This window comes from Indicator indicator, chromosome 27 (assembly GCF_027791375.1).
Source record: "Indicator indicator isolate 239-I01 chromosome 27, UM_Iind_1.1, whole genome shotgun sequence".
Lineage (NCBI taxonomy): Eukaryota > Metazoa > Chordata > Aves > Piciformes > Indicatoridae > Indicator > Indicator indicator.
This window is the reverse complement of record NC_072036.1, coordinates 13144782-13160340: the sequence shown is the minus strand read 5'-3', so window position 1 is coordinate 13160340 and position 15559 is coordinate 13144782. Positions and strand designations below refer to the sequence as shown.

At 43.0% G+C, this 15559-nt stretch overlaps 1 protein-coding gene across 1 annotated transcript in view; it reads right to left on the bottom strand.

Annotated features, from left to right (window-relative positions):
* Positions 1-787: 787 nt before the first annotated feature.
* Positions 788-15559, bottom strand: part of ASCC3 (activating signal cointegrator 1 complex subunit 3) — a 139910-nt gene continuing 125138 nt past the window's right edge. Inside the window, exons 37-42 of the mRNA XM_054393057.1 lie at positions 9329-9480; positions 8573-8723; positions 2857-3054; positions 2588-2590; positions 1070-1245; positions 788-970 (exon numbers count right to left, since the gene is read on the bottom strand). Coding sequence (XP_054249032.1) covers positions 823-970; positions 1070-1245; positions 2588-2590; positions 2857-3054; positions 8573-8723; positions 9329-9480 — 828 coding nt within the window. The 3' untranslated portion in view covers positions 788-822. The remainder of the gene's footprint in view (positions 971-1069; positions 1246-2587; positions 2591-2856; positions 3055-8572; positions 8724-9328; positions 9481-15559) is intronic.

The window sequence follows — 15559 nt, the reverse complement described above, 5'->3', positions numbered from 1 at the left end:
GAGAAGGCTCCAGGGGGACCTTCCAGTACCTGAAGGGATCCTACAGGAAGGCTGCAGAGAGACTCTTCCTGAGGGTGTCTAGAGACAGGACAAGGGGGAAGCTGAGGAGAGCAGGGTTAGACTGGAGCTGAGGAAGAAATTCTTCAGTATGAGGGTGGTGAGACTCTGGAACAGGCTGCCCAGGGAGACTGTGGCTGCCTCCTCCCTGGAGGTGTTCAAGGCTGGGTTGGATCTTGAAAAAGACCTGTTGGCTGTGTGGAATTTTTCCTTTAGATGAAGACTTTCAACATGTAGAACATGAGGAGGATTTTGTTACTCTACATCTCACATTTTACACTGAAAAATCTAATGCAAAATGTTCTTATGGGCACATTTTTATTAAACATGAAGCAGAACTCATCCTTCAGTATTTTCAGCACTTCTTTGATGTAATTCTGTATTTTTTTCCCTATAAATTAAAAAAAGTTAATAATTTAAACTCCATTACTGCACAGGCTACAGAACACTTTTCCAAATGAAGACTCTAACCCTAAATTTGCATGAATTACAACATCTTTTTTTTTATTATTTTGATGTCTCAAAATTCCATTACCAACATGACTTCTGAAAGAAGAAAGATGAAACAAGAAAAGACAAATCCTCAATAAAGGAGTAAGGCCACTGTGGCTAGCTCTGCCTGACGAGAGTCAATACAGTAGTCACTTTCAACTTCCCAGCTGTCTTGAGGTTTGAAGTTGGTTCCACTAAGGCATTTTTTTTTTTTGGGTGTCCAGAGGTCTCAGCTGCAAGGCCAGTTCTTTTGAGTGGACTTTTCAGGTGGCCTTACTTCAGAGCCAGGTGATTCAGAGCATCTGACACCTCTGCTGTGGCTTGTGCTGAAGTTCTGGCTGGCACAATGTTCAGGTAAATATCATACTGCTGGTCCAAGCCAAGGTAGCTGTCACTCATGAGATACAAGGTGTAGATACACCTAAAACAAAGAAAGCAAAGCCATTAGTTTGGAAGTTGAGGGCTTGGCTACTTGGACAAAGCACTGATGAAGAGAACTGCATTTGAAACTCTGTCATACTTTCCAGGGGTTTCTGGGGTATAGAAAGCAACAGAAGCAGTGCTTCGATTCCTGACGTAGCCAGTTCTTTTCAGGGCAATGAGCTCTCTCTTATCCACCTCTCCCAAGATCAGGAACCACCCTTCATCTTTAACCTTGGGGAACCGAGGAGCCACTGCTTTGCTATCTTGCTTTCCCTGTTGGGGAAAAGAAACAGCTCAGTAAAACTAGAAATCACCTTCCTCAAATGCCATCCTCCCTTGAACTCAAAAACCACCTCCATGCCTTGTTGTGAATTGCTATGTAAGACTGGAATTTACCCAGACTGAAATATTTTTATTTCTTTCTAGATAAAAGCTTTAAAAACCCCCAAACCATAAAATCACAGTCTACAGAGAAAACCCCAGAGCATGAGATGCTACTGCACTGGAGCTGGGGCTGGCTGTTCTGCCTGGAGAAGAGAAAGCTCTGGGGAGACCTTAGAGCAGCCTTCCAGTGCCTGAAGGGGCTACAGGAGAGCTGGGGAGGGACTTTTGACAAGGGCTATGAGTGACAGGACAAGAGGGAATGGATTGAAGCTTGAGGAGGGCAGATTGAGACTGGACATTAGGAAGAAATTCTTTCCAGTGAGGGTGGGGAGACACTGGAAGAGGTTGCCCAGGGAGGTTGTGGATGTCCCCTCCCTGGAGGTGTTCAAGGCCAGGTTGGATGAGGCCTTGAGCAACCTGGGCTGGAGGGAGATGTCGGAACTGGATGATCTTGAAGGTCCCTTCCAACCCAACCCATTCTGAGATTCCTTTGTAAGCTTTCAAAACCTGATTGGAAGAAACACTGTTCCCTTTTTGTGATTTAATAGATTCCAAACTCTATTCTCTGCAGAAGGGTTAATTGTAAACCTAGTGTCTTTAAATGAAGCCAAACAGTATTGTTCAAGATTAATATAAAGACAGAAACAGCACTTGAAGTCTTTACTTGAGGCTGATGCAGCAAAAGGCAAGATTATTTCAGTGATTCTTTAAGACAGTGACTTTACTGCTGAAAGCTGAAGGCGTGATGATGCACGCTGCATCAGCATTCACTCAGTGTTCTGGAGGTAGAAAGCTTTTACCTAAGATTTATACAGGGGAAAAAAAAAAAAAGCACCACCACAGCAATGGAGCTTCAGAAACAGTTTGATCCAGCTGTTTCTTACAAAAGAGGGATCAGATTCCAGGAGAGGTTTATAAAACAGTGATCACTGCATGAAACGCTCCTGTTCCCTTCTTTTCCATGGCTTCTGCTTGGGGGAAGTCTCTGCTGGTAACTGGCATGACAAATAGAATGACTAAAATTGACCTAAATAGTGCTGAAAATACTGATTCACAGATTCATAGAATGGTTTGGGGGTTGGAAGGGACCTTGCAGTTGCAACATCTCCTGCTAGCCCAGGTTGCTCAAGGCCTCATCCAACCTGCCCTTGAACACCTCTGGTGAGTACTTAAATACTGCCTGTGATTCATCATCTGTGCTGTCACTGCTTATAGAACCACACAGATGAACTTTCTAAGTTTCTGGTTTGTAAACAATGAATTTTTTTTCCATTGACTTGAACTGCTCTAGGATTTCACCTCAAGAGTCTATTTACTACCCTGTTGCAGCCTGAAAAACTATTTGCTTCATTACCAATGCAGAAAAGGCTTTGAGAGTGCTGCTAATTTACATAATACTTCAACCATAACCCCCTGTTATGCTGCACAAAGCATTATTGATATTGTAAATGGATTATCAGAAACTTGTGCACTTAGGAAGGGAATGAGAAATGAATCTACCTGATAGCCCAGCTGGGCTCTCTGCAGGTTGATCTGGAGCACATACTCCTGGTCGGCGTGCAGCCTCAGCCACCTCTTGTCGTCTGCTGCCGAGGAAGGGACAGGCACCTCGCTCTCTGCCTGAGCCTGCTCAGCCCAGCAGCCCTTAATGCTCAGCCTGACGTTGAGAATTGGCAAACGACACAAGAAATTCCAAGCCTGTGGGGAAAAAAAAAACCACAACAAAAAACAACCCCACCCCAGATCCCTGTGGCTTACCAGAGAAATCTCAACCATCACTGCCACAGTAACGATTCGCTGTGCACTCAATGTACTCATTCTACAGCAGTAAGATTTTTATGATCTATTAGAATATCGTATCTGGAACTGTAGGACTCTCAATCACAGGCATAAAATACTTTTCATTAACCTCTTACTCTCCTTCCTTCTAAGCCAATAAAACAAACATGAAGCTCCTCAAGCACGTTGCACATTGCCCTGCTAAGATTACTGCTGGATGAACACAGGAACAATTCCTTACTGCTCCCGATTAAAGTATTTTTTCCCTATAAGCCACTTAAAAACTTGTATAATTAAGTTTTAAATTAAACTTCCTTAGCATAATCCATAAAGAACAAGTCGCTGCAGTGCTAATTAACAATGGGCAAACCTCAGAGAGTTCAGAGGATCAGTTCAGATAATAACCAAAAGTTCAGCTGCACATCCAGAGTTATCCCTAGGTTTTTTCTCTTTAAGGTTTTCCAGCACTGATCTCCACAAACTCTCCTTCTCACAGTCCTCCTGAGGAATCTGAAGGCTCTGTGGTTTCTCACGAACTGCAACAGCTCAGAAGACCTCAACTTTCACTCATCCTTGTGTGGAGAACTGTTTGTTAGAGGCATAGGGCTGCATCCAGAGGAGTGTGGGCAGCAGGACAAGAGAGGGGATTCTGCCCCTTGGCTCTGCTCTCCTGAGACCTCACCTTCAATCCTGCCTCCAGTTCTGGTGTCCCTAGCAGAAGAAGGGCACAGAGCTGTTGGGTGAGTACAGAGAAGGTCACAAAGATGACCCAGGGGCTGGAGCAGCTCTGCTATGATTCGTGGTTTGTGTACCTGAACAGGACACTCTCTTCAACCTTAACAAAGCATCCTGAAAATGCAGCTCCTGTATCTCTCACTTTGGTCTGTCAGACAAGGAAAAGCAGCAGTTTTATCTGGAAAAAGACTAAACCAGATCTTCTTTGTTGTGTACTGGTCCAACCAGCCTGTTTCTGCAAAATCTCTTTGCACTTACATTGTGCTTCATATGCCTCCCATGGCTAAGATCCAGAGCCCTAATGAAAGCTCAGTCTGTGCTGCGGTGACATCACCACACTGTCTCATGCTGATGGGGACACCTAGTCAGGGACACTGCAGCCAGGGTGAGCAGACCTGAGACCACACTGCCACGGGAAAAGGTGGAGCTGTCCCTCTCTCCAGCACTCCCCACCAGCTCACTGTCCCCCTCCCCATCCCCCATGTGTTGGCACTACCACGCTGTGATTGTGCAGCCAGCTGGGTCAGCTTGCTATTCATTTGGTGACAGCCTGAACTGAGAGCAGCTTAAAAGCTGCTTGTGGGAGCAAGTTCTGTAATCCTGTCAGTACTCTGAACCAGCTGAACCCTCCATGCCACTGAGGGACGAGGTCCAGCCTCCTCCCTTGCCTCCTCCCTTGCTCGTGCAAGTGTTTGCGTAGCCACTTGGCTGCAGGTCATCTTGACTGTCAATGAGAGGCTTGATAGGATCCCTCCTTCCCTCCTCTCCAGATGCTCCTTCCCACCTCCTTGCCAGAGCCAGCCCTGGGGTTTGTGCAGCTGTGCATGGAGCTGGGTCAGGAGAGGTGAAAGTGGCAGGGAGAGGGCAGGGCTGCCCATTCCGGCAGCAGTGCTGACTGAGGCTGGATTAAAAGGGCTGCTTGCCAGAGCCTGGCTGGAGCAAAGGAGAAAACCCATGGAGGCTAAAAACTAATCTCTCTTTTCCCTCTTGTGTGTGCTGCATGGACAGCTGTGTCTGCTCAGTGGAGAAGGTGGGGAGGGCCAGCTGTGAGCCCTCAGGAGCTGCAGGGTAAAAGCAAGGGATGCTGATGAATGGCACTGCTGCTCTTAGTAGTGCCTTGGCTGAGGAAGGACAGGAAAACTAACAGAAAATAACCAGCTAGAACATCAAAAGAGCTCTCTTTGTCCAAACTCCAACATGGAAAAGGGGAGGAGAAAAGGCAGCACCTCGAAGCAGGAGAAAACCCACCACAGACATTAATTAATTGGCTGTGGCCAGGATTTTGCTACACAGAGAACACTACTGAGATCACATCCAGCAGATCACACCAGCTGAGACCACCTGAGTAGGAACACCTCAGCTGGCAGAGGATTTACTGCTTAATGTAAAGGTTTTTAAGATGAAGCTTACTGTAGGAACTGTACAGACCTTACTGTGTGAGGCACTTGGTGCACAGAAGCAGTGCACTGAGCTCAGCAGAGGCACCCTCATGGAGGTGACTCAGTGACCACCCTTTGGCTTATTCTGCAGTTGTTTACCTGGAAAACTCTTGGGTGTACAACCTCGGAGGACAAGGACAACGTTACAAAGATGCTAGAATAAAGTCTGATTTCAGCAGAAATCAGAAGGTACCAACTCCTTCAGTGGTGTTACCTGCCACTCTGTTAAGACTGTATGCTAGAACCCCAGCACCTTCTATTTGTCACAGGCTGTCATGGCCTCAGATAAGCTAAGTCACTCTGAGTAACTTTCTGATTAGATAAGCAGAGAGTTGTAAAATGTCACTCTCTAGGCTTTGTGTATTTGAAAATGAAAGGCAAAATCTATTACTGCTTGATCACTGATACAGTGTGGACAGCAGGCTGCATTTTTTTATCATCCAAGCAACCTGGAGAATCTGAAGAAACGCTTTCCTTACAGAGGGAAAAAGGCAAGTCAGAGCAGCTGAAAATGAAAGAGAAGCAGCCAGGAACACAGACACTTCCAGAGTAAAAGCAGCCAATACTACAGCAGGGACAGTATTTTTTTTTCTAATCTTGAGGTTTGTTTTTTCTCTTTCAATTATCAGCTCAGTATTTTAAAAGGTGCGTAATGCCTAAGTGACTTAGAAACTGGAAAAGATTTGCTAAAGAGATATGACTCAGAATGAATCACTGAGAGAAAAACAGAGCTTAGGCCAAAGACCAGAGGTACAGTCTAAACAGTTCTTGAATTTAGGTTGTCAGCCCTTAAAGCCCAACTGACTTTCAGTGAGGTTTAGGATTGTAACTAACCCTAGGAAAATTAAACTCAGGTTCCCACACCACTTAGATATTTCTTGACTATTTTACTGTGTTTTTTTTTTTTTTTTCCTATACAGGATGACACAAGCCCACATCATCTCCTTTTAAAGATATCAACCATCCCCTTTTAAATATACCAACATGCCCAAAGTCTGCATGTACATACATTATATATATATATAAAATGTATATATTAAGCCAGAGATTCAAGTCACAATCACATGAGAAATTCTTCCTGAACCCTCTGATAACATCATTAGCATTTTTGCCAATAATCTGTCTCTCCAGGACTTAGCCTAATATTCCAAATCCATGAGCAGCTTCAAGAGCTGATATTTAAAAATTAATTACCAATCTGCTTAAAAGACAATTTCCTTCTTTCCAAATGTGACAATTTCTTCCTTTTCCAGTCTGCCCTGAATTGATGTAAAGCCCAAGCATTTTATTTTAGCAGTTTCATGCCAGTAACAGGTTTAAGATAAAGGTTCAATACATTGTGAGTGAGAAGTAACATTTTTGGTAGGAAAAGGATGGTTTGGGCAATTTAGTGCTGCTCTCACCACTTAATTTGACTTTGTTCAGGTTTAGTGCCACAACACTAGGCTTAAACTCTGTAAGCTTAGATGTTTTTCTTGAAAGAAAATACATCATAAAGGTGAGGATTTTTTTTCCTGGTTGCCCCTAAGTGTGCACTGAAAGACTTTCTATATGGAGAGGCCATCTCAATTTGAATTTTGATTCTGTGCAAGGGATTAGAATAGTTACTTTTTTTTTTTCCCTTGAAAAAAATTAATGCCATAAAGAATATAAAACATTGGCACCAAGATTTCCCATTTGCAGTGGTGTCAATGCCGTGGGTTTGCCTTTCCCAACTGAGGGAAACCAAACTTTGTGCTGAGCTGCTGCTAAGATTCTGCTTCCCCCTCGTCTCTGCGCCTGTATTTACAAACAGATCTATGGAGGCAGAGAGTCCCTGGCAGTGTGAACGTACACAGCACATACACAGCACATACACACAAGCTATTTGGGAAGAAACTGCTAAGACATTTCAATACCAGCCAAACATATTTATCTGAGGATTAATCTTCATCTATTGAATCAGACAAGAACACTGCCATGCATACAATTATTTAATTAGCAGCCAAATCCTCTGCCAGTCAGCAGCCGTTCCAGGCATACTGATGGGGCAGTAGATGCAAATCTCACAGTAGTACTGCTTTTTCTCATTACTACTGCAATTAGCACTTAAATTGATGCTTTAAACATACTAATTTCTAGAATAATTCAGGATTTGTATGTTACCTGGAATCGCCTCACTGCGGAGACGCCACCAGATTGCTACGCAAATTGAAGCACTTTTGAGCCAAATAACCATCATCATATCAGACAGAGCCAATTTGCATTTGCTTTTAAAGATAACAGAATGGCAATTTATGCAAATAAATTAACTAAGTTTACTTCTGAGTTCTCCCTGAACTAATTACGACAATGTTCTAATTTTTTTTCCTCGCAGCTAAAAGTTGGAATGGAATCAACGTGTATTATGTTAGAAATCTGTTGTCAGAGGAAGCCTTGTTTTGATGTCAATACATTTTTCTCAATTCAGAATTCTGATGTTAATTTAGTTACAAATGCAGATGTCTGCTAACAGACATTTAAGCACTTTTCTGACTGTTTGCAGACCAGTAAAAGGTTTAGCTGAAGCTGAACAGTCAAACACAGGACATATTGCTGTCCTTTTAAATATTCAGATAAAAAAACCTCACAACCCCATCTGAAATATGGCTTTTGAAGCTTTCCATCTTTTGTACATTTATTTGAAATCAATAGGCTTAGCACATGGTGAATGCTATGGAACAGAGAATGGGAATGGCTGGAAAAATCAAACTGGAAATAAGGCTCCAGCAGCATCAACACTTTGGAGCAGCATTGTTCTTTTTTTCTTCCCCCTGTGAAGTGTGAATCCTTCCTTTGCCTTTTTTTTTTTTGGTTTCAAATAGACAATGAGTGCTGGATCTTTTACTAAAGGTATCTCAGAAAAAATGGTGTTTGACAGAGCACTTCAGCAAGCAGCTATGATGACATTTGCAATGCATGTATTCTTCCTGCTAGGAAAAGGTGGATAACAGCAGATTGAATGACCCAGAGAAGCATCTTTAGAGCAAAGAGATGTGGTAAAATCAGCCCTAAACCAGACTCTGTTACTGCTTAATAGGGAATAAGTGAAAATAATATTCAGAAAACAGGCAGAGAGAACCTTTGTAAAGCCAGCAGTACCTGGAAATTAGAGCACTGAATGTGTTGCACTTTATACAGAACATCAGATGGTATTTGCTGAAGGGAAATGAGGAGAGGATTTCTTTCCCAGCCACTCTTCCTTTCCAATCCCATTGATAATGACCAGGGATAGGAAGTATTACCTGTGAAACGTGTGCTGCTTGCAGCTCGCTGCCCACAATGGAAGCAAAAACATTTTCTCTTCCTTCACAGGCAGCCATTAGTTCGGGAAGACACTCGATAGGTCCTTGGTAACCTCTATGCACACTCTTCCTTTCGCCTTGGCTCCACTTCCTGACACAGGCAGCAAAACATATGCACAGGGAGGGAAAGCAAACATTTGTTTTCAGTTGTTTTGGTGCTAAAACTTGATAGTGGTTTCTGTTATTGTGTCTGGGTAGCATTAATGCATCATCCAAGCATCTAGGGAGCTTGGTGTTGCCTATTATATTAAGATGGATACTAATGTGTTTTAAAAATGGACTATAATAAAGAGATAATTAATACACAGAGAGTTGTTAGGACTTGGAACCCTTCCTCTTAATTTTTCTGGAATCTTGATTCTCAAAGTTACCTGTGGGGGTTAATTAATCAATGAATATTGAAAACAAACCCAGAAACTCCATTTGGGAGAGCATCACTGGGGGAGAATTTTATTCAAGGTGAGGCTCAATAAAGCCCTGGGCAACCTGATCTAGTTGAGGATGTGTCTGCTGAGTGCAGAGGGGCTTGGACTAGATGACCTTTGGAAATCCCTTCCAACCCAGCCCACCATTCTATGAAGAACGAGTTCTGCTCCTGGAGCATCAATAAACATCCTCAGGCACAACAATGACACTCAGACATGAGCAGCAGTCAGAAGTGGGATGACATTGCAAAGGCTTAGGAGAGTTACCTACCGGAAAAGGTAGAGGTGGTGCAGTTCTACATTGGGCAAAGTAAGCAGGGAAGAGTCATGGATCCACCTGCCCTGAACCACCATCTGCACCAGGTTGGTGATGTTGAGGGCAGTCACCAGCCAGCCATGGTGTGCTGCAACATCCAGCATTGCCTGGTCAGAGGAGACACACAGACAAAGAGCAGGCAAGCTTCATTGTGCATCTGGTGCAGACAGCTTTTGGCTTCACCCTATTTTTCTTCTTTTTATAGTCAATGCAGTTTTTGTGAATATATAGTACAATTTTTATCCTGTCTGGACCACATTAAAATAATTATGATGATTTATAGAAGCATATCAGCTGGTGAAGAAAATGATGCTCTAATATTAGCTGTCTTGCTTATTTCCTTTGTTTAACACCATTGCAATAACAATAAAGCATGGGCCCTTGTATGACAATGCTCCAATCCAGTAAAAAGCCATGCATTTAAAAGTGGTTTGCCAGGTGGGAAATAAAGAATTTGATTAAAAACACTAGAAAATGATTTTTAAAGAAAGTTAATAAAATAGGCTGCTCTGCTGAACAGTTTCAACACTTTAAATACCATCTTCTGGGTATTAGGAGAGCTGCATTTGGATTTTAGGACTAGGCTGAGGATGCTTCCAGGGAGATTTTCTTCTAAAGACAAATGCTATTGTCTGATACTTCCTCAGGCAGCAGATACCTGCATGGTTTTAACTTATTTTCCAGCCACTGGTGTAATGAGGAGAAGCTGTCTATGGAAGTCTTTACATTTAATCAAATGTTTTACAGACAAACAAAAGGCAGCATTTACTTAAGGCAAACTAAACAGTGAAATCTTCTTTAAACAAAGGAGTTGTTTACACACGCAGAGCTATTTCAATTAAATTACACTGATTCTGGAGAAATACTGAGTTTAAAGACACAAGGTAGTTCCAGTCCTGGCCCAGCCACACAGTTTATTTTAGCAGTTTACAAAGCAATTCCAACAGGTTTGATTCCAGCTCGGGGTGACGAGATCAGAGGCACTTAGAAAAATATTTAACGTCTTAGCCTGCATTACACAAATGTTGTCTCATTTCTCATCAGTGGTGGATAAAGTGCCTTGCAGCTCATAAAGAGCAAGATTTAACATTTAACTTGTCTGTTTTGAGGGAAGGGCCATGGTGCCCTGAAACACTCTAAAAACATTCCCAATGACCCTCAAAGTAAGCACAACACCAATGGTTTTTCTTTTCCTGCCTTTTCACTTTGGCTCACCAAGATCATTTCCAGGTATGATTATTTTTTTTTTTACCTAATAGAAAATAAAATCAGGTTAGACATCACATCTGAAAGGAGCAGCTTCATGGCCTTATTTTTCACCTAACAGAAAATAAAATTAGGTCAGAAATCACATCTGAAAGGAGCAGCTTCGTGGCCTTATATTTTTGCCTAATAGAAACCAAAATTAGGTAAAAAAATCACATTTGAAAGGAGCAGCTTCGTGGCCTCAAGATTTATGTACTGGTTCACGGGAGTTTTAGTCAGATAAAGAGTGAACTGTTCTCAGCACGTATCAGAGTGAAGTCCATCTTTCAAACTTACCAGGTGAGTTCCTTGTTACCTGCTCCCACGCTTTAAAACACATGGAAGCCTGCACACAGGCTACAGCCTGTGTCTCTGGGTGTGTTGCTGAGACAATGTGGAATCCTTCACTATCTGACTCTTGTCCTTTCCTGTCCTGATACAGCCTGAAGCATCATTCTCCTCCATGCTGAGTGTATCTGAGGAATAATGGCTGACAGCTCTCCTGCCTGTCCCATGAGCAGCAAGAAGCAGCAGGAAGTTTTCTGTTCAGCCTGCATGAAGCAGTGGTACTGTCAGAAAATGATTCTGAGGATGCCTGCATAACACTGTTCTCATTGTTGTCTGTCTTTGCCTGGTTTCAAATCTGTTCCCCTACCCCCACCCCTCTTTTAAAAGAGGTTTGAAAAGGGGTAAGGAAGAGAGAAGGGAAGGAAGAGAAAGATAAATCTAACCCAGGCTATACACTGAAATTAACTGGAGGATCCTTTCACACAGAAAATCTCCTAGAAATTGACAGAGGCCTCCAGACAGATATCCCGTAGGGAGTGAGGAAAGCCTGTGTGTGTGAGACTGTGTGTTCCACATTGTTAGAATGAATCCACATGGCAAATCCTCTTTCCCTCCTTATTTTCTGCTTCTTCACCCATAGAATTTATTCACAGCATCTCTATCTGGATGTGAAATCCAAGACAGTGACATTGTGAAGAAGTCAGAACAATGGTGAAGTTGGCTGGTTTCAGCTGCTGCCTTGGAAACCTGCACACGTTTCATTTTCCCCTAAGTGTAAAACACACAGAGGCTTGAGACTTAAATGGTCACTCAAATTCCTCTAAATACTCAAGGTAACAAACTGAGTCATTCCATTACCTCCAAATCAGCTATATGAAAAGGAGCATCTAAATAAAGAACCCAAAAGATGAAAGGAAAGTGTGCAAGCATTTAATATTTAAGTTAGCTGCTGGTTCATGTTTACTCCCTCCAGTTTCTCCACTTGCTACTTGTTTGGTTTGTGGTTAAACCAGCATCATTTTCTAGAAATTGGTGGCTTTTTAACTTTTATCTTGCAAAGGAGGAAGCAATTTCTAAACACTGTATAATTGATAAGATTGGAGCAGGTTATGAGTATTATTCCAAACCAAAAAAATGGCCTCAGAACTTCATGGCAACACAGGGTAAGTTTCATCACAGAGAAAAAATTAAGAGGACAGTGAAAAGAAAGGCAAGAAAACTATAAAGATGCTTTTACTTGCAGAAAAAAAAACCCCAAACCAAACCCAAAACTTTCTGGAGCACCTTCATCTGGGACCACCTTCATCTGGGAAATTGAGGGTTGGTACATTAATGTGCACAGCCCTCAAAGCAGGATGACATTCACCTTAGACTTGAAAGTTCAGTTCATGTAAATCCAGCTAAACTAATAGAAGCCCTATCCTGCAGGGATGCTTTGAGGAAGGCAATAAGTATTTAAAAGAATTAAACTGTGTAAAACACTTCAGAGGCTGTTATTTCACAGTTACATCAGAAACAACAAAGTTAAAGTTGGTTGGGTTTTGTACCTGAATTTATGGTGCATTGTATTCCAACAGGAAATAATCTAAACATCCCCACTCTTGTCTTTGCTGCATGCTAAATGCTGCTGTCTAGCACTAGACTTCAGTCACTGGTGAGACCTCACCTGGAGTACTGCATCCAGGTCTGGAGCCCTCAGTATAGGAGGAATATACATCACCATTTTGATGCTTCAATTCTGTACCCCAGAAACAACAGAGTTGGAAAGTTGGGATTTATATGGAGAAGCCTTACAGGGGGGTTTAATGTCTGTTATGTGTTGACAAAGCAGGTATCCAGATGATCTTTAAGGTCCCTTCCAACCCAAACCATCCTATGAATCTACAGAACCTTGGCACTTCACAGATCTAGTCCAAGGTTACTTTTTAGAACTTGGGACTGTGTTGATTTGGGGAGGGGGTGGAGTTTTCAGATCAATTAAATCAGGCTCATACAGCTGTACAGTCTCAGCCTGCAGACCACCTCCACTCCTCCCTGTACTTTATCAGAGGTATAGTGAATAAGATGCCATTAATCCTATTCAGGAGGCACTCTTTTTATACTGCCCTCTGCATCCCCCTTCCCTTCCCTTCTTTTTTTTACAAGTATATTCATCTCCCTTTTCCATTTGCTCTGATACCACTATGAGACACTAATTCTTCATTCTCCCATCATCATAAAGGTCTCACTGATGTATGCAAATGATGACCTTCCTAGCTGCTTTGTAAGATTCCTATCCCTGTGTTCATCCTTTAGCCTCCACAATAACATTATTAGTATGACCAGAACCAGGGGAAGGACAAAACCGTCTGCATTTAGTGGAGTGCAGCCCTTGGGTTCTTACTGAATTAAAAAAAAAAAAAAAAAGGAGAAATAAATAGCATTACAGAGAGAAAAGCAGCTATGGAATGTGATACCAGCAATGTAACCTTGGCAGGGCATAACCCAACAGGTTCAGAACTTCTCGAGTCTCACCATCCAATTATTTTCAGATTATTAGTTAATAAATTGCTATTCTCTTCCATGCTAGTGAACTGCAAATACAATAAAATGTTTTGGATAAAATTCTCTTGGCAAGAAATCTCAGTTTTCTACCATAAACAATGTCTTAAAGCTGGTAATGGTTCCAAATCTCACAGAAATCTACCAAACCCATGAAAAACAGACAGCACCTTTCCCGTGGTAAAGCTGCCCTCCTTCAAGTCAGTTTCAAAGCAGCAATGCAATATTTTGTCAATAATTAGAAATGTTTGAGTGCATTCACAAGAATCCTTTTCAATGGCAACAGTTCTTCCCAGTAACTTTCTCCTGAACTTTTAGCCCCATAAGGTTAGCATTCAGGAAGCTCAGCTGCTGTCTAACAAACTTAATTAATCAAAAAGTCATTTCCGAGCTGTAACTATGAGTAAAAGTGCTTCAAGTGTGCTAGCAAGCCTACAAGTTAATCAAAATGCTAATGCAGTACAAATTAAAGTTGTGATTAACATTTCACAGTAGCTGCTTAAGTGAATTGATCACACAAATGGGTTAAGCATTACTCATTTCCTCCAGCCCCAACTGGGAAAAGGTTTGTCATGGGTGGGGGAGGGATTACATCTAAGCAGCACCAAATCACCATTAACCTGTCACCAAGATGCTCACCAGCTATCTGCAGCAAGCAAAACCCCCAACACCAGTGCCACAGAGGTGACCCTCCCTTCTCCCACACACATCCCTAGAAAACACAAGGAGGCAATGAGTGATTCCAACACAGCCAGGCAGCTTCACAACAAAGCCAACCACTGCTGGTTGGTACTGGAAATGAGCTTTACTGCCCAGTGCTGGACTGGGGGCTGAAGCAGCTCTCCTGTGAAGACAGGCTGAAAGAATTGGGGCTGGTCAACCTGGAGAAGGCTCTGGGGAGACCTTAGAGCTGCATTTCAGTATCAGAAGGGGACCTACAGGAAGGCTGGGGAGGGACTATTCAGAAGGGCCTGTGGGGACAGGTAGAGGGGCAATGGTTTGGAACTGGAGCAGGGCAGATATAGGTTGGACATCAGCAGAAGTTCTTCACATTGAATGGTGAAATGCTGGAATAGGTTGCTCAGTGATGTGGTTGAGGCCCGGTGCCTGGACACATTCAAGATGAGAATGGATGTGGCCCTGGACAGCCTGATCCAGTTGGAGGTGTCCCTGCTGACTGTGGGGGAGTTGGACCTTTGAGGGTCCTTTCCAATCCAAAAATTAGATTCTGTGGAGGAGGAACATGCTGGGAAAGGCAGAGCTGTCAGTGACAGCAGCATGAGGTCCTTGCCTGAGGGATGTGCACACTCCCTGTGCAAACCAGGCTTTGGATTCTGCCTTCATGTCCATCCTCTCTCCGTGCACAGCCACCCTACTGAGATGCATTTAACACCTCCATGGGTAAACACTTCTCTGAGGTTAAGGCTGAGTTCCACAGGTGCAGTTCTGCTCCTGGCAATATTAAAATATTTTATCAACGATTATACCACAAGTGGAGGCTTGTGGCCAATCCCAGTGCAAAGCCAGCCACTGCCACATTATTGCTGAGCAGAGGCTGCCCTGCTGGATCTGGGACTGGCAGCATTACTGCCTCAATTATCCATTTCAATTAATGCAAATACAGGCCACAGACTTAGGGCTGCAGAGGAAGAACTGAGCACTGAATACACAGTCACCAAATATAAGGGCTTGACAAGAGAGGTAGAAAAGAGCTTAGATTGAGCCTGCTGCATATAATTCTTAAGTCAGAGGTAGGGAAAAAGGTGTGGCCTTGGCAAGAATTACAGCCTGCAAAAATAGCAGAGAAAGCGTTTCATGAGAACTTTTATTGTTTCACACATTCTTCTGCAAGAAGCGGAGGAGGGTTTGGTTTTTGAGCAGCTTCTGGAGTGCTCAGCACCATCTTACTGACACCTCTCTCTCTGATCAGAGAATGGGTTGGGTTGGAAGGGACCTGCTCATGCAGAGTGCTAGGCTTGAAGAGAACATGCACCCTGCTGTAGTTGTGTTAAAGGTGACAGAGGCACTGGAACAGGTTGCCCAGGGAGGCTGGGGATGTCTCCTCCTTGGAGGTGTTCAAGGCCAGATTGGATGAGGCCTTGAGCAATCTGG